Genomic DNA, 26,609 nt, shown 5'->3' on the forward strand with positions numbered 1-26,609 from the left:
ATCCCTCGATTCCATTGATACAGTTTTTCTATCATCATGTGTAAAGTATGGTCAAGGTCATTGCTTCAAAAATGTAATCCATTTTCTGAATTCTTTCAATGATGATGGAATCCGATAGGATCTAATTCGGGAGATGGTGAAAAAACAAAAAAATTAATATCAACATAAAAATCCATTCGATTTATGCAAATAAGATGAAAATTAACAGTTCAAATGAGGGTTGTGCTCGGGCAAGCATAAACGTCTGTTTTAGCCATCGGGACGCATTGCAACGCATGTAGTCACTGAAGCACGGCGACCGGCGACCGGCGACCGGACACCGAGACACCCGCAGTGCCTGCCGGGCCCGGACATTGAGGCAACTTGTCGGACGTGGTGGGTGGTGGCGGGATGGCAGGGATGTCTCCCACTTCAGCGGATCAAGTTACCCACCTACCGAAGATTGAGAACGTTCCAGTCAGATCATGAGTCAGTCTCTAAAGCAGTCGTTCAATTGGCTTAATACGTTCTGAGTCAGTGCAGTACAGGATGCCGTGTATCAAGTGCTTCTAAAAACTACTCATATATTGAAGTTAAGCGTTGTTTGTTATTGATGTGTATTTGATAAACTGAAGTGTGTTTACTATACATGAAAATTGTGCTACATAGTCCGGCATAGTTGATAAGTCTGATGGAACAATATCAACTAGCGGGTTGGTGTTTGCTTGAAGCTGATTAGGCATGAGAACGGGTGAGCATTACTTATTACTGGAAAATATCATATATCCAGCTCCATCCTTTTCTATTTCAGCAGCGTTGCCAAATTGTCAGGATCTTTTTAGGCTATGTAGAAACATAATACATCATGAGAATGTATTATTAAATCATAAAATTATTCTTTTTCTTACGAATGAATTATATTTGAGATGGAATTGATAATTATTAACAAGATTCAACAATTTACTATTATATTAGATATACCGAGATAACTTGAATCACAATTATTATTATCTACAAGGCTTTAGAAGGCGGTGGATAAGGAAACTTGACAACTATGATGTCCTATAAAATCCACTGACTTTAAAACGTGAATCTCACTTTAGGTAGATAATGTCAATATTTCCAACATTATGAATATAAAAATGTGTCAATAAAGTAATATATTTTAAGCTAGAAGCTAGCTCAATCTCCTAAAATACTAGCAATACTGGCTGGCTTCATTCACTTCTAACAGTCCACTCATGGAAATGTACCCTCTGCAATGACTGTATAGATGGAAATAATGTTGATTTCGGGCTTAAAAAGAGCACAAAACTATCTTGGAAATACTCCAAGGCTTCTACAAGGCTTGGAGTTATATGTACTAAATATGTGGCACAACATTGACATTAAAAATTTTAACTAGCTTGGCTTTTCTTGAAGTAGCAAGAAAATTGCCATAATAATGAAGACGCTTGAAAAGGTCTTTAATTCTGCAATTTGTTTGGCAGGCACTTGTTCCAACAAAATGAGCCTGTTAAATTTCAATATTTGGTTTAGTATATCGTTAATATGATGAATGATTTATTGTTATTTAGCTCTAAAATATAGGCCAATTGAACTGGAATCAGTAGGAGATTTGAATAAAATAATATAAGATTCATCTTCAATCTTCTGAAATGACTAAACTTGTGAATAAACTCTTGTGAAAACATTTCTAGAATCTTGTCTTCAAATTTGACAATTGAATTGTATCAAATGTGCCGATCAAGTGTCATGCTTGCAAATGTACTGTACTAGTGTTGACAGAATAATGTTTGTAACACCTGTTGTTGTGTTAGCAATGTTGATTTCGCCATTTCCTGGGAATCGGCGTCAACATCCTGACTTTTCTGCAATCTCCTTCCAACGGATGCGTTCACTTGAGTCAATCGGATGTTGCTTCGTCTCCTACTTCCATTCCAAGCGGCTTTTTCACTCCACTTTCACGCGATGCACTCAAAATTACCAACTAAATGATTTGTCAAGTTGAAATCGAAAACACCTTGTTGAGATGAAATCATACTACTTTCATCCAATATTCAATTGTCAATAGGTGAAGGGGAGAAAGGAACTTCATTGACATCTAACTCACCAAATATTTTCAAATAGTGTTAGGCCTACATTCCAAACTTGACACAAAAAGTGTAGCACATCCCATATTTATATTTGGAAAAATCGTCATTAATCATTTCAAACACTGCCGACCTCTCTTGTACCCCCTCCCACAACAAAATTTGAGTTTGAGCCTTCCCCCATAAGCGTTTCAAGGACGCAATCTGCGTCCAAATCCCTGTGGGCACCCCTCGTATGTTTGAAATAAGATGATAGCAGAATCGTTAGGTTCACATGAAGCAGGTCCTATGATATTACGGTGAAAGCTCTCTTATAATTCGTATAATAGCTGTTCAAGTATCAACTGAAAGATTCTTACAAAAAAATCTTAGCAAACGTTTGATTGATTTCATGTGGGAATCGAATCGAATTTTGAACTAAAATAGAATCCTAATAAAAACTGTAGTCTTTACTTAAAGCTGATTAAAATGTGTAAAAGTATGATTGTATAAAATCTCCTGATGGAACTGCATTTTATTATGTAAACAATCTGCTCACATTATTAACAAGTTTATACGTTGAAGAGCAGAAATGATAGAACATCAATGGAACATTGTGACTTGGAATTGCTTCACTAATATAAAACATCTGATGTTGGACACTCACACTATTTTCCTTGCAATTATATTACTGTTTGTTCACACTATTAGGAGTATATTACTTTTATTTAATTTGTTAGTAACGGTTGGAATGGTTGAAATTGCGGCTTTGAAGCTTATAACTTATAGACAGGGTAAGTAGAGAGGGTAAGTTACTGGTGGTTAGAGCTTTGCATTACGTCACCTTTCATCAATTGCCGATGTTTTGTGAATGGAAAATTATGAAAAGTGACGTAATGGAATCACTGACCGCCAGTAACATGCCATTGTTACTCTACTCTCTCTATAAGCCGCTCAAGGGCTTCAATGTCAGGACTTGCTATGCATGGCCTCCACGTACTACTGTCTTAACGCCAAATATGTTAACCTTTATGACTCCATCAAGAATCGTGTATGTCTACACTGATTTTGCTGAATTGAATTACTGAAGACAAACTTGTAAATGTTTGGAAAGGAGTCGGCTATTGATTTGATGAGTGTCATGAGGCAATTGGTAGTCATAATGATTATTGAACGTTTATACGGTTCTTGATAAAAATGTTCGAGTTGATTTTTCATTCGAGATATAATCCATATCTGTGGGTTTAATGCAAAACATAACATTACAACGAGTTAAACTTCCGATATTCATTAGTAAACACTGTATTATAGAGTACTCTCTCCAGATCTCACTTTTTGGTGCACATTTTCATACACACTTCTACTTGGATGATCATAGCTCTGTATATTTTTATTGTCCTTCAAAATGTAAAATTATTTAAATTGTTTACCAAATTTTGGTACCAATATATTTTTATTTTTGACACCGATAGATTCATTTACCAGGAAATAGATTTCACCTATTGACTCAAACAGATTCTATGATTATCTTTTCAATGTTCAGAGAAATTTGAAGATTCTATAAACAAGTTTATTCTAGGGTGGGGTTCTACCAAACGAGCGAATGCTCTGAACAAAGATTTATAAAAATCTGGGTAAAAACCTATTTACTACAACACTTTCGGAGACATATTTCTCATATCTCGAGTTGTTTCTATGTGTTTTATGCTCCAGAATTCGTGCTCTGGCTCTATGTTAGTTTAGTCTAACCCCATTTAACCCCAGTCTAACCCCAGCCTTCTAACAACGCAGTACAAGTCTATTCACATAGTATTTCATAAAATTTGGTAGAGAAATGATACAAGCGTAGCCTTGTTTTTCCTCCATGCTCATACCTATAAAATAATGAAATAAATAAATACAATCCCGTTCCAACAAATCCGTTGAAACTTGGAATATGGACGATTCACGTAAGGTTGCAATTTGAAGTCATGTGAGCACTAGAGAGAGGAAGGTCTCCATAGGTCTACCGAAGGTCCCAAAAGGTATCCAGCTTTGCTTCTAGCTATGACATGAGCAAAACACATAGCCTACACAAAAAATCAATATTGTTCATAAAATTGAATTCTATAAAGTGTAACTTTAAGCTACACTCAAGTTAATTCAATGAAGTGTAACTTTAGTGTGTTATCAAACACGGTGACTCCGTTTTAATTTCCTTATTTATAAGTCCATCTGTTCATGAAACAGGAAGAATTGAAATATTGAATTATCTCAGGAATTACTTGTGTGTATCTTTGAAGGGTACATATAGCCTACTTGCATTGTCATGTAACAAGCTCCAATAGTGACGACACTGACAAACGCGGATTCACAAACATTCGAATTTCGTATCCACAGAACATTTCTACAGTTGAAAATATGTGTGTAAACGTGAACTCACGTTATAGTCAGTAAGTTCTTGGGTGAACGAAAAGAACGAGTGAGTAAAGGGTTCTAGAGTTTTGATAGACTACAATACCATTTTTTCTGAAGGTTGAGGATTGAAATTCAACATCCAATCATGAATTATGAGATTTATTGGGAAATGACTCAGGCCAGATACAAGAATGTTTTAAGAATGAAGTGAGCAGTGCCGACTAAAGACTGAAATATATTGCTAATCAAGAACGATAACTAGTAGTTCTGTGAACAGTAGACCTCGCACAGTTATAACGACGTCCCAAACCATAAGCACATCCACTCTGGTACACTAACTATTTATTTGATCAGATCATGCTTACAAAAGATTAATTATCATATAACGCTTTCCGGAATTTAGCGCGAGAAAACCAGAAGACATTTAGGCGCCCAGACGAGCTGTTATAAGTTCTTTGCATCCTATTTAATAGTGCATAAAAATTGCATTCAATGAGGCATGCAATTTATAGTCTACACAGCTGCTAATTTTTTACCAAGTTACATTGAGATATTGAATTGCATGCGTCATGGCATGCAATTTACAGTCAACTCGACAGCTGATTTATGATGAATAATTCTATAGTCTGATTTTCACTCTAATATTGACGTATGAAGGAGGCTCCTTTTTCCTTTTATATTATCCTTGAAATGCAAAATTTCGAAAAACCTTGTATATACGTCGACGCGCAATTTAAAAAGGAACATACCTGTCAAATTTCATGAAAATCTATTACCGCGTTTCGCCGTAAATGCGCAACATATAAACATTTAAACATTAAGAGAAATGCCAAACCGTCGACTTGAATCTTAGACCTCACTTCGCTCGGCCAATAATTTTTAATTTCATAAGCAATTATATAAGTCCAAAATCAAAGATTTCTGAGTGATATAAACTCGAGGAATATTTGAGGTAAACCACTATTATCCATTACTTTGCGGTATTTAATAATGTAATAAGATATTCCTGAAGTCAACCACAATCCACTTTTTGCTTGTACTGATTTGCGGCGAATCTCATCCACGGTTATACCGAGTGGGCAGTCAAATCGCACGATTGAGAATGCTTGATTAATTGTGAAGATCAGTAGTAAGAAAATGTAGTGACAAAATCTTCCTGCTCAATCGGAGTGTCTGTTTAGTAACACGTGTACTTGTGGAGTGGTTTTGCTGCAAATCAGTATTGGAACAAACCAGAGTTCAGCTCGTGCACAAAATGGAATTCTGCTGTAATTTTCGTTTTCTGGCATAAGCTCCTGTATCAAACAAGAATTTAATTGCTGTAGTGGTTGACTATTATTGAAAAATAACAAGATTATAGGTGATAGATGATAGTTTAGTAGGAGTAGTTTTCACAATAAATTTAATGGTTGTTGATGTACTGTTCAGACAAAACTCTCTAAATCTACGGAGAGGCGAAGAGACTTACGTGCCATCTCACATCTCACGAACATTTTACCTCCATAAAGGAGAAGTGGAGAATCTCAAACTTCTAAAAGTCTGTATGGTGCTCGCAGACAAAGCGCGAAAAGAGGGTTTCGTTCGTAAAGTTGGAACGTTCGTTGCGCGCACATTAAAATAGTCTTTCAAGGAGGGTTTTCTATGGATGGTTGAAACCATCAATTAAGACAAACAGCTAAGACAAGCAATAATTCGACATTTGAGCTGCGTGTGTTCGTGGCGCGTTGCCTGAATCTGTACGCAGCTCTACATCTCAAGATCTACGCATCGCTATCAAAATGCTATCTACTCTTACAGGCCTAACAGAAGAATAATCGTTTATTGTGTTCATTTCCATTTATTCTCTTCTCATTTTTTGCAGATTATGAATAATGAATTTCACTTTTTTGTGTTTTAATAATGCTCAGTAAAGTGAAAAAGTGCAATTTGACTGGACATTCACTGTAAAACAATAAAGTTCCATATTAGAAAGTTGTAGCTGTAGCAAGGATTTTAAAACATGAATAACTTATTTTTGAAGAGAGACTGAAGTTTACAAAGAAACTTGGCTTTTCTTTTCTCAGCTCAATTGATTCAATGGTCGCGACACTGCATCTAATTTGATATCATGCCCATCACCTCCAAGCATTCCGAACAGCTGCTATCCTCACTATTCATTACTACTTACACAAAAAAGTACCGGTAGGCTACGCCATGTTTTCAAGCAATACTGTCAACATATTTCGAAAGCCATCTGTATCTGTTGAATTATTCAATGTTTAGTCTTGAGTCTTAAATGAACAAATAATTGAATCCATCATTGGATGACCATACTTGTGACTCATGATTGGTAACTTGACATGTTCAGGTTGGAGGAGCTGCGACTGGATCGTAATGGGCTGAAGCAAGTGCCCGGACGGCGCGGCGCTTATCCTCGACTCAAAACACTCAGCCTCGCCCACAACAAACTCGTGTCTTTTCCCGCTTTCCTAGACAACGATCCGGCAATGCGAGAGCTAACACTACTGGTAATCATCATTTTGAAAATCTCTCATTAATACTCTAGCTCTATAATGTGTATAATTATTATAATTTCTTCTGCTCTGTTGAAAAAATAAATTAATTAACCCATCTGGGCACCTATTCGTACACTCAGCATCTTGTATGAGATATAAAAGCCACAAGATGATTATTCATAGTAATAACCATTCAATTGAAATAATACAAATAGAATAAAGTTTCACAAATATTTTTTTATTGAGATTTTAATGGATAGTTTCTTCATCACATGAATTATCATTCATTATAATACAAATTATGATGAAATGGAAAAATACCCAATATATATGAGGTGAGCCAACTGAATCTCTCTCAATCCCTTTTCAATAAATATTGTTTTGAATGGAATTGTTTTTTTTCGATAGGACGTTGGGGAAGGAGTAAAAGATGCTGATGCTGACGTTGGTGAGGATCTCCGTTCTATCAATCTGAGGGCCAATCTTCTCAAAGGTTCCATCATCCTAGGAAACTATGGGGTGAGTTTCTATCTGATCATTCTACAAAACGAACTATAAAGCCTTGCTGCGTTGTCCAAAATTTGGAAATAAACTTTCTGGGTGAACAATTCACACTTGTCCATGTTCTTCGGATAATTTTCTTGACCGACGCTTGGTTAACGCAACGATTAGCCTATTTTTTATTATTTAACTTTGAAACTCTTAATCCAATTTTGCGTTTTCAATCCAATCGACTTGAGGGTTTGCAGGAGACAGTTTTATTTCAGGAGAAGCGGCTTATCAAATAATTCACTTGAATACAAGAGAAATTCAATCGTGTAAAAAGGGCTTATCAAATTCACTTGAATAATTTTTACAAATAGTTTTTAGCTACTATGTCAATAAGAACATCAATCGAAAGTCTCCTGCATGTATAGTTTAGAGCTAGACAATCAATCAAATCAGTTTTTATCAAATTTAATGAGATATTAATTCCTCCATGTACAGACAATTCTAGTTTGTTGGAGTAGAGAAACTCAGAGTGGATTGTTTGCTGTGAAGATGTTCGGGATCACAACTAGATGCGTAGACGATGTAACGGTGAAGATATAGATCTTCTTCATTCAGGTAATTAACTCGGTCAGAGCTGCGAAACGGTGAGTATCGTAATAGACAGTAATGAGTGTTTTACTGGCGTCTCCAGCATAGCAGCCGCAGCCAAGCCTGACGACACAGCGCTAGCGCTAGCACTGGCCTTGCTGCATAATGGTCCTTCACTGCACTATCAACGGTTTCCTCCGACTTTCCTTCCTACAATTAAATTCTAAACATTCTGGCACGCAGTACCTGCCATTTAGGGGCGCTGGAAATGAGCTGTCAAAAAAATATTATTTTCTGAGCTCTTAACATGAGCTTGTTATTCTCTTAGCATTCTAGCGTTGCTGATCGATCTTGTAGTCTTTTGTAAGCTCACATGTCACATTTAAAAAACAAAATCTTAAGATTTAAGCCCTGACGATATGTTGAATATTTCAGTTTCATGGCTAAACGAGAATTTTCATTCCTCGTGATGAGCTTGTATAGTCCCTCCATTAATTATATTTTTCCTGAAAATGATGATCACCATATCTCTGGGCTATAGCGTGGGTAATGTGGAGAATAATCTGATAACATATGAATGAAACAATGGGTCTACAGCTCCAAGTAATTCCAAATTACCATAAAATGATTTATGAGCTCATTTTTTCCAGTTACGCCAAAAACTATTATATTTTAAGAATTATTTTTATTTGTAAAAATATTTATTGTGTTTGGCAATAAATTTTATAGGATATTACTAGGAATTAGCAGAATTTCATTTCTACAAATAGGTCAAAGTAACGGATTTCTGATATTACAAATTAAAAACTAGCGTTATTGTAAATAAAGACTCGATAAGGTATTTGTATTGCGATAGAGAACTCTGTATTAATATTTAAATTTATGTTTCAATTTCTTCTACTGAGGATGTGCTGTTCCTATTGAGAATGATGCAATATTGAAAAAGCACTTTATGAATGTATTCAATTGAAGGAAATGTCCAAGATGATACTTTCTCACGTTCGATCGCTCATCAATTATTATTACAGGTTACACAACATGAAGTCGCTTATCATGTCCCAGAAGGTATCAAACTTCTAATTATTATTGTAAATCTTGACAATGTGGAAGTTGATTGAATTGGAAATCTAATGTCGGAGAAAAGAAAACGTATGCTATATAGAGATATTGCATTAGCCAGATGACGTAATCCTAACTTGGTTTGTTCTATGCAAGCGTAGTTCCGGAAATCTCATCTCATCTGCTTACTGAAATGCTGTCAACTAAAGTGAATAATATGAATGAGTGGATGGTTACAAACCAATAGTCTTTACTATCTGACAGCTACTATTATTAAAATTATAGCATTATTGTACAATATTTCTACAAAAAATAAATTTGTTTCAACGAATTGAGTGGTGAGGCTGAGGCTACAGGTCCTCAGTCACCGTTCAATCAAGTTGCAAATGATAAGAAAGAGCATAGGAATTTAGAATACAAAATGTTATTAATAAGAGAACTAGCATAAGTCATTCGAGGAGCAAATAATTGTATTTTGATAATGAAATACTCACAGTAGGCTATATTGGCGTGTGATATTGATTTTCCTGTGTTTCTATGCCTGTCAATCCTATTTACGTAAATAAAAAAACCGCTTCTCAGATCAGGATGTTATCGTTAGCTATAGGCCTATTATAAGGAAGTACGGTCAAACTTTTGTACTATACACTATAGTGAGGTCCATGTTATAATGGTAGTGTTTGATTATCAACGATGTTGCTATTCCTTGTCTATCATTCAACAAAGCGGATAGCGCTATCTCTTTCTTGCTTTGCTCTGTTGCTAGATTGTCTTTTAACAATGTAGATTTAATGATTAAATCAACAAAATATTTCATCTTAATCATGAAAATTCATTATGAAATTATTGAAAAATACTATTTCTTGCTTAATAAAATATAATTGATTATTTTAAACGAGAATGAACAGGTAATATTATATCAATAAACCTGTATCAGCTACCGTCTATAGAAGGCAGAGTATCGGCAACGTTGACCTCACTATATAAAGGACGAAGTCGCTCAGTTTATTATATGAACGAATGCAATATAGAAGTGAACATCCATTATACAAGTATACATTGAGCATAGAGTGCTGAGTTTTCTATGATTCTTTTTAGTAGGTATTTTAATGTGAATACTGTCAAATTTTGAAAGTATTATCATCATTTAATGTTTAATCCATTTTCCATGTATGGTCAGTTTCCGTTATCTACCTGTGAGGTGCAAAGAAAAGTGAACGTCATACTTTTTCCATAAACAGATCAGAGTGCACGGATGCGCTCATTATCATATTTTAGACGGTGTGGTGTGATTTCCTAGTTGTTACATGCCGTAGTGCCCTGTTTTAGAGCGTATTCCATCTTCCCCTCTCCCACGCCTGCTTATCATCACTTCTTCTGGGATTAACGATTCTTCAGCTACTTTAGAAAGTGACGCGCTTCCGTTCCCATCTTCGAATTTGAATGGCTCGTGCTCCTCAATACACATAGTTCTGCCTACTCTCAGTTCCAGCCGGGTATTCGTCAGTGATGTGATTGTTCTTGGTCCATACTCACTCCAGTTCGGTTACGGAAAAATTTACTCATATTTTCGTTTTTGTTTCTTAGTACTCATAGTGAATGTGATATAGGTTACGGAATTGTTTTGTGAAACGATAAAAAACCGCAAACTTTTGATACATTTATGGAAACTACATACTACAAAAGTTTCACGGTCTCGCGCTTTTTTCAAGAATATATCACCCGAAATAGAAAATCAGGAATCAAGTGTATTAAAGCTTGCTGTGTTGAGTTCAAGGTTGAATGCTAGAGCTTAGAGGGATTATTACATTAAATTCGATTTTTAAATACTAGTGAACCAGTGATCATTTCAAAGAGTAATGCTTTAGTGGCAATTAGCGTCAGGATGATCGAACTGAGAGACTGACAATGGGATTGCAAACAGAAGAAGTGAAGAGTGAGATTTATAGCCAGTTGAAATTCAAAGTAGGCGAATATAGAGCAGTTGTTCACCGATTGAGGAATTTCCTGCCACCGCCTTTAAACACGAAAACATCTCTATCCAAAGTTCTCAAAATTAACAGTTTCAATGAGGAGCGAGTTACACTTACAGGTTCTCTTTATCAGGTATTTTTTCTGTGATGTGAGAATTTTCTTTATAGTTTTTATATAAAAATTCATGAACTTGGGGTTTATTCGTGAACGTAGAAGAATGCTGGATATTTTGAAGCCTTATAACAATAATTGATCTTATATTGAAATTGAAATATCATAACTATGTGAATATCACTAGATAGAGAATTGAAAAATGTGTCTTCATCGCTTGAATAGGTACTGTAAATGGTTTATTTATATTGTCACAAAATACTATCGCATTTTATATCGGTATCAATAAAGTTAGCTACGTGAAAAGATGTAAATCTTTACTCAGGCTACTGTGCTTCTTATCTCATACATATAGTAATATAATAATTTATTATAATAGTGAATGGTTAATTTAGTAGAACTCACAAACCAATTTTGTATTTTAGTTTACATCTATTTCAACTCACAATGTTACTTTTCCTCGATCTGTTCCAGAATTTGACCCACCTAGATGTGAGTGAGAATTCTATAGAGACCCTGGACTTGAGTGCTCTAGACAAGTTGGAAAATGTTCAGTGTTCTAAGAACCAACTTCAAGAGTTATCACTCAATGGGAGTTCTCTACAGTCTCTTATAGCAGGAAACAACAGTAAGTTCTCTAACTCATTGCTCTGAACGTCTAAACAATAGGCCTACTTTACATTATAAACTGATACAATGAACTATTTGGGATTAAATTAGAACAGGACTTCATATTAAACAAAGTTGTAGCTTTTACATTACCGTAATTCACTACTGATAAAATTATTTTTTTCAGGGCTCAAAAAACTAATTGTCACTCCTAGACCATCACAACTCAACCATTTGGACATTTCTTAGTAAGTACTCGCATTCCTTTGATGACTTTTCACAATAATTAAAAGGTTTATAAAATGCATTATTGATTTATAACCCTTTATTTCACAGGCAGAATAATTCAATCATCTTGGAATGGAATGAAAATATTCCTAACTCCGTTTAATAAAGAGCTTATCCATTCAATCTCATTCTAAATTATTATAATGTATTTTCGACGACACTTTTTTCGCTTTTGAACTATTAACTAGCAGTTTGTCAGGGAAAGTGATGAAATGGATGAAATTTCTTTTGATAACTTTTGAAAATATGTATTTTGATTAATTAATAGGCCTATGTATTTTCATTAATCCACAATATTGTATATCTTATGTAATTGGTAATAGTTTTTAGATGCATTATTATCGAACAAAGCCTGTACATTTTGTATTATAAGGCTCACTTAAAAACACACACATCACAGAGTTGATTTGGTGATTTCAATTTTTTTATTTGTGAGGATCCGTTGCGCAAAGCAGACTAAAGGACTGTGTTACTAATTTAATAATATAATTCAAGTTGATTCAATTAATCAATTCCAATATTCTTATTCGATTGATATTCTATTCATCCTGTAATACAATAAAGGAAAGAACTGGCATCATCACGTCTGAACTACTGGACTGATTAACTTGAATTTTTCATATTGATTCTTAATTCACCGAGGATGATTATCGGCTTATTTTAAATTCTTCAAGATTTCATTGCGTCAAGTTCCAGTCTGTCTTGTTTTTAATTAGACCCTTGCGGAGCATGGGTTTCCCACTAGTCTTTAATTAATATAATAAAGGAAAGAGCTGGCTTATACACGTACGGAATAGGAAATACACGAATATAGGAATTACGTCTGGACTACTAGACTGATTAACATGAAATTTTTCATATTGATTCTTAATTTACCGAGGATGGTTATAGGCCTATTTTCAATTCTTCAAGATTTCATTGCGTCATGTTTTTAATTAGACCCATGCGGAGCACGGGTTACCTGCTAGTTATAAATAGCCTATTTAACGTAGGAATGTTGTACAGTAGTGGATTGAATAATATTGATGAATGGTATGTGGCGATAGCAACGAATTGGAAGTGCTGCCGGAATGGATAGCCGGTTGCCAGCACCTGCGCACTCTGTTCGCGAGTCACAACCAGCTGAGCAGTCTGCCCGACCACCTGTTCTGCAACGAGCTGTCCTGTCTGCAGACGCTGCAGCTCAGCTTCAACCGGCTGTCTGCGCTGCCCGCCGTCATCCGACAGATTCCGCTGCAGCAGCTCTTTCTGCAGAGCAATCGCCTCACTGCGCTGCCTGAACACTTCTTCCTTGCATCTGTCAGGTGAGACAACATTTGCTTTGGTTCGCAATATGAGTAGCTAGGCTTACTTTTAACATAGAATAAACAATCCACAATCTATAGTGTTTATTCCTTCTTCATAGATTATTCTTTCTTCATATCAGAAGAATCTATAATAGATTCCTTTATAGCTTTTATTCCTCAGGTACTAGTTCTTATTCATTTATTCCTTTACTTCTTTATAGATTGTTGTCTATAGATAATTGAACATAGAATAAAGACTATAGATTAATAATAAATTGATGGCGACAACTTTTGCTTCCAAGTTGTCGCCATTCTTTATACGAAAAATAATGAAAAAGATACTTCTTCAGAATGTGTTGTGGAACACTAATTAAGAATGAATATGAATATCACTCACTCATTCAAGTGAGACTACCCTGGTGAATTCCTGCCTATAACAGGACTGCCCACAGAAGGGGGGGGGTTTGAACGCAGACTGCGTCCTTGAAATTCTTGGGAGTGGTGGGTCTCTCAAAATCACAGAATCAGGCCAAGAATCAAATCTTGGAGGGAGGGGGGTCCTAAAAAAAGGCCAAGAGTGTTTGAAATGACTACTGACGAAATTGTCTTGTATAGGAGAGGGATGGAGGCGAATTTTTTTCTAAATTTATAGGGGGGAGGATACTCCTACTTATAAACTGCTCAATAATTTCAAGTAACACTGTTACTCTTTACAAATAAGATGCTGTAAACGCTGCTTTTTAGTAGTTCCGGGCAATAATATTTTTTATATATTTTTCCAAGAGTACAGAATCAACAGATAGTATTTGATTTAGAAATAATATTTCAATATCTCCTGAATTCTTTAGGCTATAATAATGTTCTTATCGGATTGTAATTTAGTGCCAATAATAAAAATACTTGGAAGTCCACATGTATATAGTTGATTGTATGACAGGACATAATTTAACATATATTATGTCAACATGTTATAGTTTATTTAAAATTGTGATTCATTTAAATTTGCATTTTACTTGTCAGGTCTATTATAATTTTGTTTTAAATCAATTTTCTTATTGCAGAGAGACAAACTATCACTAAACGAAGTTTAATGAAGAGTATGCTCTCAATTTTTTCCTTTGTTTTGTAAAATTTTGTTCTTTCAGTAAAACAAGTAGCCTATTCACTTTTTTTTGACTTGAGTGACTGCAAAGAATTCCCATAATCAATGATTGTTGACTAAAATCTATTCAATTTTCATTCTCGTATTTCAAATTGGAACCACTTTATTGATACCGTTGGTGACTGACTATACCTTGATATTATTTATTGCTATTAAAGTGTAACCCTTTTTTCTATCAACTTCAGACTAATACATATTTATTTACAGGATGCGAGTTCTCAACATTACAAACAACTGTTTGACCATGTTACCAAATATTGTGGGAGATAACCATCAACTGGAAAGGCTATACCTATCTTGCAACTCTCTGAATTGCATTTCTATACTATCTAATTTTACAAATCTCAGATCTCTCCACCTAGCTTACAACAGTATCACTCATCTTCCTGACAGGTAAGAAAACGGAATATAGCCTAGACTAGACTATACTATACATGTAATTTTTTAGTAAATAAAGTTGTACAAATTTTACTACAGTTTACTGTACCGTGCATTAAGAAGTTCGGTACAAACGTGTTGAAAGGTTGAAGTGTAGTTATGGAATTACTACTTACAGAATTAGGGCCTAGAAACATGACGCGTTTTCCCAGGCGTTTTCGCACTGGCGGCGTACGAGTCGGGAGGGTAGGAAGCTCTCCGATTGGCTGATTATCAGCTGATAGATCTAGCTTATTATCTGTTTGCATTCTAGAATCAGCTGATAATCAGCCAATCGGAGAGCTTCCTGCCTTCCCGACTCGTCCGCCGACAGTTTCCAAAACGCTTCATGTGGCTTGGCCCTTTAACTAGCTTCATTAAATTAATTGTGCTGTTTTCATAACCAATATTGCTATAATGATTTTCTCCTTTCTTATCGACAATTTTCGCTTTTCCTTCCTCTGTTCATATTATCAAAAAAAATCAAATCAAAAAATCTTTATTTCGCCAAAATACAAAATACAAGTAATGAGAAGTTGAGAGTTGGTTAATAATGAGAATATAATTTAATTAATACTCAGTTTTCCCAATGTCAAGATAATTCGATAAACAGTTCAAATAGGCTAGAATAGAATGTGAACAGTTCCTCTGAAAAAATCCTAAATAATCTCCCCTCAATTTGTTACAGTTGTGTTTCTGCGTGGAGCGAGTTGGAAGAGCTACTGATGTCAGGCAACCAAATACAGTATTTACCTGGAAATATAGTCAAGTTACAACATTTGAGGGTTCTTAGAATACACTCCAATAATTTACGGTCATGTCCTAGTCTCTCCGGCATCTCAGGGCTGAGGGTAAGACACATACGTTTTTTTCATAGAATATTGTTGATGTATTATTTCTAGCCAACTCATTGAGTTCGAGTTCGATGCACATTATTAGGATTACTTTGAAGAAGTAGTGGTATCATTATTGTGCAGGAATCCTGCAGCAGGATATGTTAGGATATGAAACTTTAGCTCTAGTTCAAAAGAATACTATTAGGTATTTCCTATATGCATAGAACGATAAAATAAGTCTAATGTTCGTATGAAAATTGATTTCACTTTGCTAGTGTTTTTTTAAGGAAATAAAATATTAATGAATTAGAATCAAATTCTCATCTCCAATCCAGAATATCTTGTTCTAAAATACCTAAAGTAATGTTTGAATTATTTCGATGAATGCACTGATGCACATTCACCTATGTGATTATTTGGTAGATCTACATTTGAGCCCAGCATAATTCCACATTTTTGTAATCTCAAATTAGTGATATCTAGTTTCCAAATGTACTCCACTATCAATCTGAATATTTGATTAATGAACATCACTATTTTGTGATTGCCAGGTGCTGGACGTTGCTCACAACCAACTTGATCGTGTTAATTTGGCCACATTAGTTCCAAAGAAACTCCAATTTCTTGATATTTCTGGTAACTCCAGACTGCATGTTGATGCCAGACAATTTCAAATGTATAGGTAAGTTATGAAAACTAATTCATAGTTCGTATATTTTTCATTTTAGAAGATAAATTTATAATGCTATATGTGGAACTAGCATTAAGTTAACAAAAATATTATAATTTCAAAGAAAAATGTTTAGGTTCTTGGTATTTTTTTTAATATATGATCAAGATTGAAGAAAAAATCTAGAAAAAAATTATAGAGTTGAAGTTTATAGAAGTTAACCATGAAATTTGAGATTACTCTCCCTGAAGACTCAAGCAGCTCCTGAATCGGAAACCAAATTTCTGAACAGGACTTTTCTGCTACAAAATGTTTGTTTTACTCAGAACAGATAAGCTCCACAAGTATAGGAGAGAATAATAAGAGTTATTTTGTTTTGCTTCCTAATGTACAACTTTGTAATGCAGGAGTGACTAGATTGTTGGAGATTTTTCTACGTTATGTGCTCAAATCTGAGTAAATCATTATCTATTCCATAGAAGTTTACAAAGAGTACCTAGAAAATAATAAATAGAAGAGGGCAGTATTGGAAAAACAAACTACCTGAAAGAACGACCTATCAAAAATGGAGCAGGAATATTTATAACAGAATGAAACTATATTTATCGTTACAATTTTATATTGAACTCGCACTATCGTCATGCATCATCGGTAAAAGAGAAACAGTACATCGTACAAGATACCAGCTTGGGTGCAGTACTCAAAATAGATGAATAATTTTCTTAGGACAAAATACGAGTATCATTAACCCTCTACAGGCATAGACGTTTTCAAGTGAGTATGAGAGCTAAAATTAGGTTGTTAATGTGTTGTTTGTCTTGTTTGCAGACAAGACAAAGCAAACAGTAGTGTATTCAATGATCAGTAATATCAACTGTGTAACAGAATTTGTTATGTATATGATGGCATTAAATGAAAATGATTGATTAGGACACAGCGTGCCATGAGCCTGGTGGATGTCTCCGGACAGAACCGCACCTCACTGCCATCGAGCCCGCCTCACCAGGATCTGGAGAGTTGTGATTTGGATGCTCCTTGGAGTTTAGGCTTCACTGAAACTCCTGGCCACAGGGACAGGTAACAACAGAATAAATCTTTCCCTAATCATTTTATTTATTAAGTTTTATAAAATGAAAATTACTTCCACTTGCAATTCGTTTTAATTGACAGTTTTAAAACTAAAATTTGAATAATATATTAGAAACTGTAGAATTCTGAAGAATTCAAGAAAGAAAAGATTTATTTTTAATTCACAGACGAAAATGTTTTGGAGTGTAGAAGCTTGATTAACATGGATTTCTTAATTCCCTGTTGGAGATTTCATATTGGAAATTGAACTTCTTATTTAAAATTATAAGTACTACATCAATCCATTATTGGATTACTCAAATCCGTAAAAAACAAGACCTTCCGTAAATATACATGGGAGACCAGTTAATTAGAGCTTAGGCTACCGTACCCAGAATTATTGAGACTACTTGTTGTAATTATTTTTTATTATTCAATAAGTTTTATTAATTTATTTATTTTTCAATCAAGAGTTGCATTTGTTGCAGGTTGTGTATATCACAGTTACGACTCCCGGAATTTTGCAATAACGAAGCATTAATTGGTCTATTTGATGCTGAAAACAATTCAGAGTTACCTCAAATGCTTGTCAAAGTAACACCTAGAATATTACTGGAGGAAAGAACTGTGGAAGAGACTGCTAATGATTACATGAAATACACTATGCTCTCAGCCCACAGGTAATCAACAAAATCAACTACTGCACTCAGGCGAAATACATTTTGTCATTTATCTATTTCCTAAACATTATACAACTCAATTACATTGTACACAGAATTATTGCATCTGTTAAGCTGTTTCAAAACTGTTTTGAAAGGATAGATCGAATTTCCATTAAATGCTTCACTCAGATCTGTGTATGCTTACTAACCAAGTAGGCATTCTTTCATAAAACTCTAACATCTAGAACATTCATATATTTAGAACCGATCTGTTCATAAACATAATATGGAGTTTTTGATCTCGATACATATCTCTTATATATTCATAATTTCTATTATATTTTAATATCTAGAATTTTTCTGCTCATACATATCAACTATATTTATTTATGCAGTTTTCGATATAGAAGTCTGATTAGAAATAACCTACAAAGTGTTCATTAATTGAGATTTAAACTTAACAGATGTCAAATCATTATTCTTTTATTATTGAACATTACTGGTCGAACATAGCGACCTCATAAAAAAATAAAGCCATTGAAAATTAACAATAGTGAAGTAATAACCAAACTACTAGACAGTGTTGAGCAAATTTTAACAGAGAAAAATGTTAATAAGCTTGCAATGTTGTACTTTCAGAATCACAACCTGTTTGTTTGGGAATTAGCCTAGGACTGTAGGCAATGCATTTTTTAATATATCATATTATATTCTCCTCCACAGAAACTGAAACTGCGAGCATCAAAATCAGACAAAAATTGAAAGCACGTAATTCCGTCAGTAAGGGTAGTTTGATAAGGGTAGGTGAAATAGTATGGAATATTGAGAAATTTGAGTTTCACATCTATCTTATAAGATGTAAATAAAGTGCTATAGTGAGGTCCACATTATAATGGCAGTGTACTATTGACAATACTGTTGCTGTCCTTTTCTATCATACAACAAAACAGATAGCACTATCTCTCTCTCGCTTTGCAATGTTGTCCATTTGCCAGAATATTTCATTTTTACTTTTGTCAGTGACTGTACAAAAGTGAACAAACAATATTCTTAGCCGCCATTTTTTTTCTTCATTCTATCAAAATACTTGAGTACACAACTCGCATAATTGATTTAAAATGTATTTTTCAAACGATGAAATAATTTCTAAACATTACCGTATGAGGAACACGAATTAAAATACCTGAAATGACATTTTAAAAGTTGATAACTAACCATCCTAGACTTCATCCATGCTTCAGTTAGCCTACACGTATAGGTTAGACCTACTCATACTGGTTTAAATAATATTGAAAAGTTAGAGTTAGAATTAATCCATTGAAATTACCTATTTTTGAATAGAATTTCTATATTTCTATCATCTTTAAAAGAAATTGGAATAGAATACCTACCAAATATCTTAATTTCTGTTTCTTTTGAAATTCAGATTGGTGTATCACAGCTTTTTAAATTAGCCGCCATTTCAGGTTTGTATAAAAATAAAAATTTGATCTCAGTTATAAAAGCAAATTTTTGAATCAAATTATAAAAAAATATATTTTTTTGATCAATTTGACATTAAATTGATTATTTTATTAAGCAAATGATAATTATTAATAGATTTAATTTAATGGGATGAATTGAGTAACAGCTGTGTACACTCAGTGTCAAAATGGAGAGACTTGGCAACGTTTTTCTCCTATCTTTCTTCACTACCATTATAACGTGGACCTCACTATATACAATATAATATTATTGAACAATAATAATATTACTATTAAACACCTTATATGTAATTGATTTAAAATATTCATTACAATATTGATGATTCTGGTATTTTCAGATATTATTTTGAAAAATTGTATATTGTGTGCTATTTGTCAAAAATTGCAATTTATTTTAAAATGTATGCCATTCAGGGAGCTAAAAGACAAAGGTCAGAGGTGTGGAGTGTGTGCCATGTTGTGCCATATAACAAAGCTGAAGTCTCAACACAGTAAACACCGCTATGTTCTACGCATAGCCAGTGTTGGTGAAGCCAAATCGGTGCTCTGCCGCTCTTCAGGGGTGGTGACTCTAGCTCATACTCCAACTCAGGTAACAATCAATCAATGAGCAGTAAATTTGCTCATAATAGGATGGAGATAATATTTTTAGTTGAATATCTCTAGCCTCGCCCATAGTGCAATATTTGATGAAGTGAAGAGACCAAACAACTGTTAGCATGAAAATATATCCAGATAGAGTACCGGTACCATCCAATGATGAGAAATCAAAAGTATATCCGATTCTATTTTTTTCTTTTTCCTGAGGGTGATACCAACATGCGCTCAAGGCTTGTGCGTGAGTAATGAGGCGGATGAAGATGAGAGGTGAATGGACCTACAGTTTTAGGTGGGTTCCGAACCACCAGGAAGCGATTTTACAACTCATGAGCCATCATATTCAGAGGAGTTAGCTCAAGCAATCACCCTTCCAAAGGAAGTACCAGGCGCATGATTCTTAACTGATCGATAGCTTATCAGCGCTATAAATTATACAATTTTTATATAAATTGAAATTAACGTTTTTCAAATTTAAAATTTTTAATTTTATTATTTACTCAGGCCCACACTATTGGAACGATAGCCAAATTGTTAATATTTTTAAGAGTGGATAACTATTTTTTTTAAAAACATATAACCTTATCAAAAATAGGGTTGGATAACAGAAATTCATCGAGTACTGACTCCACACTCGATATTAATCAATTGTACAGGTATTTATTTTAGAATCTGGTGATATTTTCCTTTGAAGAAAAGAAAGGCTATTCAATTTTCATTTTCAATAGCAAGAAATAACTAGATCAATGTAAAAGCTCGCATGGATAATATTATAAAACATCTTGTATACATTTTTGAAACAATGGAATTAACTTTATACATTTTAGAAATGAGAGACTGGGGATTGAAACACCAAATTATTTGAATAGGTAGTGATTAATTTGTGATTGATAGTGACAAAAAATTTGAATTTCAAGTAATTACTCACGAAACTGATAAAGTAATCTGAAACTATTTACATATTCATAGTATATTATGCCTTTTATTCACAGATTCAAACGGTTAAAAGTCAATTAGGAGGTAGTTCTATGTTTCCTTTCGTTGTACCAGACCCTCATGTGGCAGAAATATTACTCGCCGACAATGATGAGTTCATTATCATGGCCAACAAAAGGTGAGTAGCAAGCTACAATTAGGATAAGGCAATAGTTTAATATAAATAGTTTATAGATAGTCCTCATTTTTCCTAGAATTGATACGGTACAAAAAAAAACAAACTACATGTTAAAAAATTGGTCATTAAGTATCGAAAATATCCACGATATCAAAATTTTGGTAAGATGACAATCGTGGTTTCTAATAGGAATCAATAAATTTATTAAATTATTTGGTGTGATCTGTAGGATATGGGAAGTTATGAGTGTGGATGAAGCGGTTTCGATAGTGCGGCCAATGTCTGATCCTGTGCGAGCAGCGAAAAAGTTACAAGATGTGGCACAGAGCTATGGCTGCGAGGATAATCTGAGCATAATTATTCTGCGTTTCCATGTGTTTCAAACTGATACTGATCCACTGATAAGAGAGCTGAGATCCACTATAAAGCGTGCTACTTTACAGGTGAGTAAATTCCAAGTACCAAGCCAAAAGTCATTAGAATTTACATTTTTGTATCAGCAAGTATAAACCTAGACCTACAGCTATTAGAATAAACATAATTTATTGTAATTGAATGTAATTAGTTGTATTGAATGAAAGTACTTCGAGTTGACATAATTACAAAATTTATTAAAATATCGAGATACCGGTTTTGATAATAACTTGATCGACCTTCATTAAACTAAATAATGGTTTAACAGGCAAAACCGGTAGTATCTTGATACTTAAATAAATTTGTGATTGTGACAACTGATATATTTCTATTCTCTATCAATAGCTCTTCTCACACTATTACAGTACCTTCACTACTACACAAAAAAATTATTTTATTCATTAATTTTGCCTAATTTCATTAGGCGCGTCACACTTGTTCCACAAATGAGATAGATGAGATATCACTCTTATAATTCTCACAAGAAATCATATAGTTACCCTAAAGATCAATCTCTCTCGGTGTGTGATACAATATTGAAAGTGTTTCATGATCAAAAATCATGCAATTTAATACAATAATTGAAATTGTGATTATAATTGAACGTGATATTTTCGTGCTCAAAATTTATGTGTTTTATACAATTATTTTATGAATTTGAAGTTTGTTTTATGTTTTTACGAAAGTTTTATTATCAATCTATCTAAATTTAAAATTGTTTGTTTTATTCTGATTTGTATATTCAGATTGATGATTTAATTATTAGTGTATAAATTAAAATGGACATAACCTAAATAATATTTGGACAATTTAAGACAAAATTAGGAAATTGAAGAAGTTTTGGGCAATAGCCTGTCTTTTCTTTTCCGACTATTGTATTGTTTGCTCTATCCAATAAATGAATAGAAATTGAGTTTTTAAGTATGAGAGTATCATTGGAAAGAATAATGTACCAATATTTGTTCATTTGGATTGTGTTCGAATGTTGATGGTTTGTATGTGAATAGATCTCAACAATTAGCCCAGTCAATAAAGGTTTTGTGTCGGAACTAATTAGTGAAAAGCTGAAACTTTACCCAATGTTATATTGGTATAAGAGAAGTTTGTACACAAAAGTCCCCAAAGTTCCCCCTCTTGCTTCCCCCCCCACCCCCCTTTGAAGTTGGAAAAAACAGGTAGTTACTACAAACGCGATATCTCAGGTACCAATTATCGGATAGAGTTGATTGTTTTTTCAAATGGTTGGTAATATAATAGTCTAAAATAATGATTCTATTCACTTTCACGATAAACCCAACAGTTATCCTGATAAAAATAAATATATCTAAAAAAATTGCATTTTCACAACTAAATTTTTATTATTTCTCAATTAACTTTCTTGTATGCCATTTTATCGAGAAAAGCCTCCAACAAAGGTTATAGATCTATTCTGTCTCAATCCAACGATGTATAATTTAGCATACCAACGATAAGAAATATTGCGTTAGGAGGGGGAATAGCAACGCGCTACGCTTTGACGCGACCCTTCATTATCATCATTATTATTGCATGTTATATGATTAACACATTCACTCGGACGGAAAATCTTTCTTCAGTTGTTTTATATGTATTTTTGGGCGCTTAGCTCAAATTTGATACTACCAAGCTCATTAAACCATGAAGAAGGGGGGTAGAGGGGGTCCCTCAACCCCCAAAATTAGATCTCAGTGTTTGGCAGTAGAAGCATTTCAAAAGCATATAAAGAGAGCCAGTTTTGGTTCGGGGGATTATTCCTAACCCTCATTTAGGGTTGTTCCATCATCCACCACCTATGGACCCGCCGTGTCCCGGACTGGCTCAAACCGGCAGGTGTCAAACACCATCACGGACCGCCCACCCACCACTTAAATTAATATTCACACTATATACAATAGTCATTCTCTCAAAATCACTCTCCCTCTTTTTCCTTCTCCTCCCCTCCTCCTCTTCTTCCTCTTCTCTTCTTCCTCCTCCTCCTCATTTCCTTTTCTTCTTCTTCTCTTCTTCTTCTTCTTCTTCTTTTCTTCTTCTTCTTCTTCTTCTTCTTCTTCTTCTTCTTCTTCTTCTTCTTCTTCTTCTCTTCTTCTTCTTCTTCTCTTCCTTCTCTTACTGTTCTTGACAATCCAATTCAATTTCGTGATCAATAATTTCATCAATATTAGGACTATTTTCGCAAGAAAGACCATCACAGTGCTCACACATGGCAGAGCAATCAAGTCCCACTTTCCGACACCCACAATATTTAAGACATGATGTCTTACAGCTACAAGACACAAGGTGCAGAAGGTCATCAGGTGCAAAGGGTTTGGTGCTTTGTACCGGTTTTAAACTTTTCTTGTGATCACCACTTTTCTTCACCATTTCCATCTTCCAGCCCCAATCTGTAGCATCCATTCTATTTCCAAGCCATGTCTGCACTTGCAAATACACTCTAAATATATGTTGATGTGCAGCTTCAGACGTTGGAGGAAGCTTAGCAAGATCAAAATTAGATCTGAGTTTTGATTTTCTTGCTAGTTTTGTAAACATGAAGTAACGTGCTTCATTGAGGCTTGTGTGCTTTTTCTGGCCATACAAATTCAGAATAAAATCTTCACCATTTCTTTTCAGTTCTTCTTTAGATGAATTTTCACAAATGAACACTGATGCTTGTCTTTGAGCTTCTTCTGATTTTTGAACAATTTCTAAAGATTTTATTTTTCCAAGGCCGAAAAAAGAAGAAGTTGTATCACAGCCTGTTATTGCATAAGCAAACAGTAAAAGCTTCCTTGTATTTTTCACCTTATCTATTATCTTTGAAATGCTGTAGAACACTTTTCCATGCAATCTTCCTGTTATCTGTTTGCAGAAGTAGATTTCTTGATTCTCAGGGGCAAGAGCTATCAACAGTATCAACAAATCAGTGTCTGTACCATACAACATAACAGTTTTGTGTCTCTTCAGCTCCTCTATTCCAGTCGTCACAATGGAAATATCAGCATCGTCTTTTGCAACAATTGTATTGATATTTGAACTTATAAGCTCTTCAGAAACTGAAAATATAAGCTTCTTCTTGTTTCTTCTGTTGCCTAAAAATTCTTCCTTTGATGTTAAGCATTTTGTGTTCCTATCAAAATCTATGTCATTGAGGATTTTTTTGCTGCTCTTCTATTCTGCTCTTCTTGTTTAGTTGTACAGTCTTCTGGATAGCCATCAAATACAACCGTTACATTTTCTCCAAAGTTTTCTACAACATATTTTCGATAAATGTGTATGATATTTCCATAAGTGGAGTCTTGTGGCCAGGGAACATAATGAAGGAGAAATCCTCCATCAATAATCACACATAAATTTGTTTGATCAATTTCTTCTTCCTCTATTACAGCATCTTGAAACACTTTCAGGATAGATGATTTAGTTCCTTTTCTTAGTGAAACATTGTCGAAGAGAGATGGTGGATGTGAAGACAGTTCATATTCAAGATACAATTTCAATTTTTGAGAGCTATCACACACACAGAGTATTCTATTGAAGAGCTGTTGAGAGTTGACTGGTATTTCTTTGGATCTGACTTTAACTAATTTGTGTGCTAGTTGGGTCTTAACCATGTCCTTTCTTTTTAATGTCAGTTTCCCAAATGATTTTCCTACCATTGTCTTCATAGCAGCACAACCTATGTCATAGGCTTGGTCACAGTTGACTGACTCATCACTGATGAAACCAGATGATAATGAAACTAGCTCTCCAGATTCCTTATTTAATGGATTGTGTTGTCTGAACCATGTGGTGAACTTATCAATATCAGCTTGGTCTCTGAGTTTTCTTGACTTTCTCAGCTCAACATGTTGTTCACTGTAGGTAATAGAAATGTCTAAGAACTCCTCTAATGCTTCATTAATCTTTATGAAGTATGGTGTCCCAAGAATCCATTTATTCACAGTACTTTCATTCATTCCCCTTCCATGAGTGAGTCCTCCTACAGATTTCATTGGCCTCATCAGACATTGCTCTATGCACATGTCTGTCCATGTTCCTGACCAGTATCTTGTTGTTCTTTTCACAGTAAAATATCCCTTGTTGATGAAAAGATCTAATTCTTTTTCAGAGAGTTTTTCAGTTATTTTGGTCATTTCTTGGGCATAAATATGTGCAGACTTTGCATAAGGCAAGTGGCCTGATGCATGGAAATATGGAAGCATATCTGTTGTGCATTTTAAATGCATAATCCAATCTCCTGTCCTCTCAGCATACACAAAATTAAGAGCTAAATCTATAGTGTGAAAAAGCTGCAGCCACAACTTAGCTGTCCTGCTTGTCTTTTCAATGGTTTTCATACATTCATCCAATTGATTGAGTTTTTCTAATAGCAAGGGGTTCTCTAATGCATGTTTTGTTGACATTTCTCCTGAAATAATTTTTCTACATACTTCATCAACTTCATCAAAACAGTGTTGGATATCAGGAAACTGCTCTCTAGCAATGTTCATTAGAGCTGCTACTGTTAGTGTAAATGCTCGAAGACATCTGTCATAAGCATGCCCATTCATCATATGACTTACTGTAGCTTTTCCATACACTGTGCCCCAGAGATCTTCTAGACCACTTCCTTCCATAATCTTCCCAATAGCTCCCATATAAGACATCAGTAAATGAAATCCTCCCAAACGGACAACAGTTTTCGATATTTTACTGTCTTTATCAGAGACACCTACTATATCCATAGCTTTTAAGAAAAGAGGCTGATCAAATGTAACAATACAGGTTTGATTTTGTTTCTTACTTTGGTCAGCTGCAAAAAGCAATGCTGTGTAGATGGTTGACATATTGCTGGGATCCAA

At 34.4% G+C, this 26,609-nt stretch overlaps 2 protein-coding genes across 5 annotated transcripts in view; one reads left to right on the top strand and one right to left on the bottom strand.

Annotated features, from left to right (window-relative positions):
- LOC111049607 (protein phosphatase PHLPP-like protein) overlaps positions 1–26,609 on the top strand; it is a 148,920-nt gene that overhangs the window by 116,617 nt on the left and 5,694 nt on the right. For all 4 annotated transcript variants that reach the window (XM_039423543.1, XM_039423544.1, XM_039423545.1 and 1 more), the window contains 13 exons: positions 6,796–6,955; positions 7,352–7,462; positions 11,642–11,795; positions 11,964–12,024; positions 13,111–13,368; positions 14,720–14,905; positions 15,618–15,780; positions 16,317–16,447; positions 17,366–17,512; positions 17,992–18,183; positions 20,064–20,241; positions 21,239–21,360; positions 21,590–21,803. In XM_039423543.1, the coding sequence (XP_039279477.1) occupies positions 6,796–6,955; positions 7,352–7,462; positions 11,642–11,795; positions 11,964–12,024; positions 13,111–13,368; positions 14,720–14,905; positions 15,618–15,780; positions 16,317–16,447; positions 17,366–17,512; positions 17,992–18,183; positions 20,064–20,241; positions 21,239–21,360; positions 21,590–21,803 (2,077 nt within the window). The remainder of the gene's footprint in view (positions 1–6,795; positions 6,956–7,351; positions 7,463–11,641; positions 11,796–11,963; positions 12,025–13,110; positions 13,369–14,719; positions 14,906–15,617; positions 15,781–16,316; positions 16,448–17,365; positions 17,513–17,991; positions 18,184–20,063; positions 20,242–21,238; positions 21,361–21,589; positions 21,804–26,609) is intronic.
- On the bottom strand, positions 24,924–26,467 carry LOC120350391. Its single transcript, XM_039423549.1, has 2 exons — positions 25,422–26,467; positions 24,924–25,279 (listed from the first exon to the last, which is right to left on the bottom strand). The coding sequence occupies exons 1-2, from the start codon at positions 26,412–26,414 to the stop codon at positions 25,262–25,264; spliced, it is 1,011 nt and encodes a 336-aa protein (XP_039279483.1). The 5' UTR covers positions 26,415–26,467; the 3' UTR covers positions 24,924–25,261.

This window comes from Nilaparvata lugens, chromosome 3 (assembly GCF_014356525.2).
Source record: "Nilaparvata lugens isolate BPH chromosome 3, ASM1435652v1, whole genome shotgun sequence".
Taxonomy (NCBI): Eukaryota; Metazoa; Arthropoda; class Insecta; order Hemiptera; family Delphacidae; genus Nilaparvata; species Nilaparvata lugens.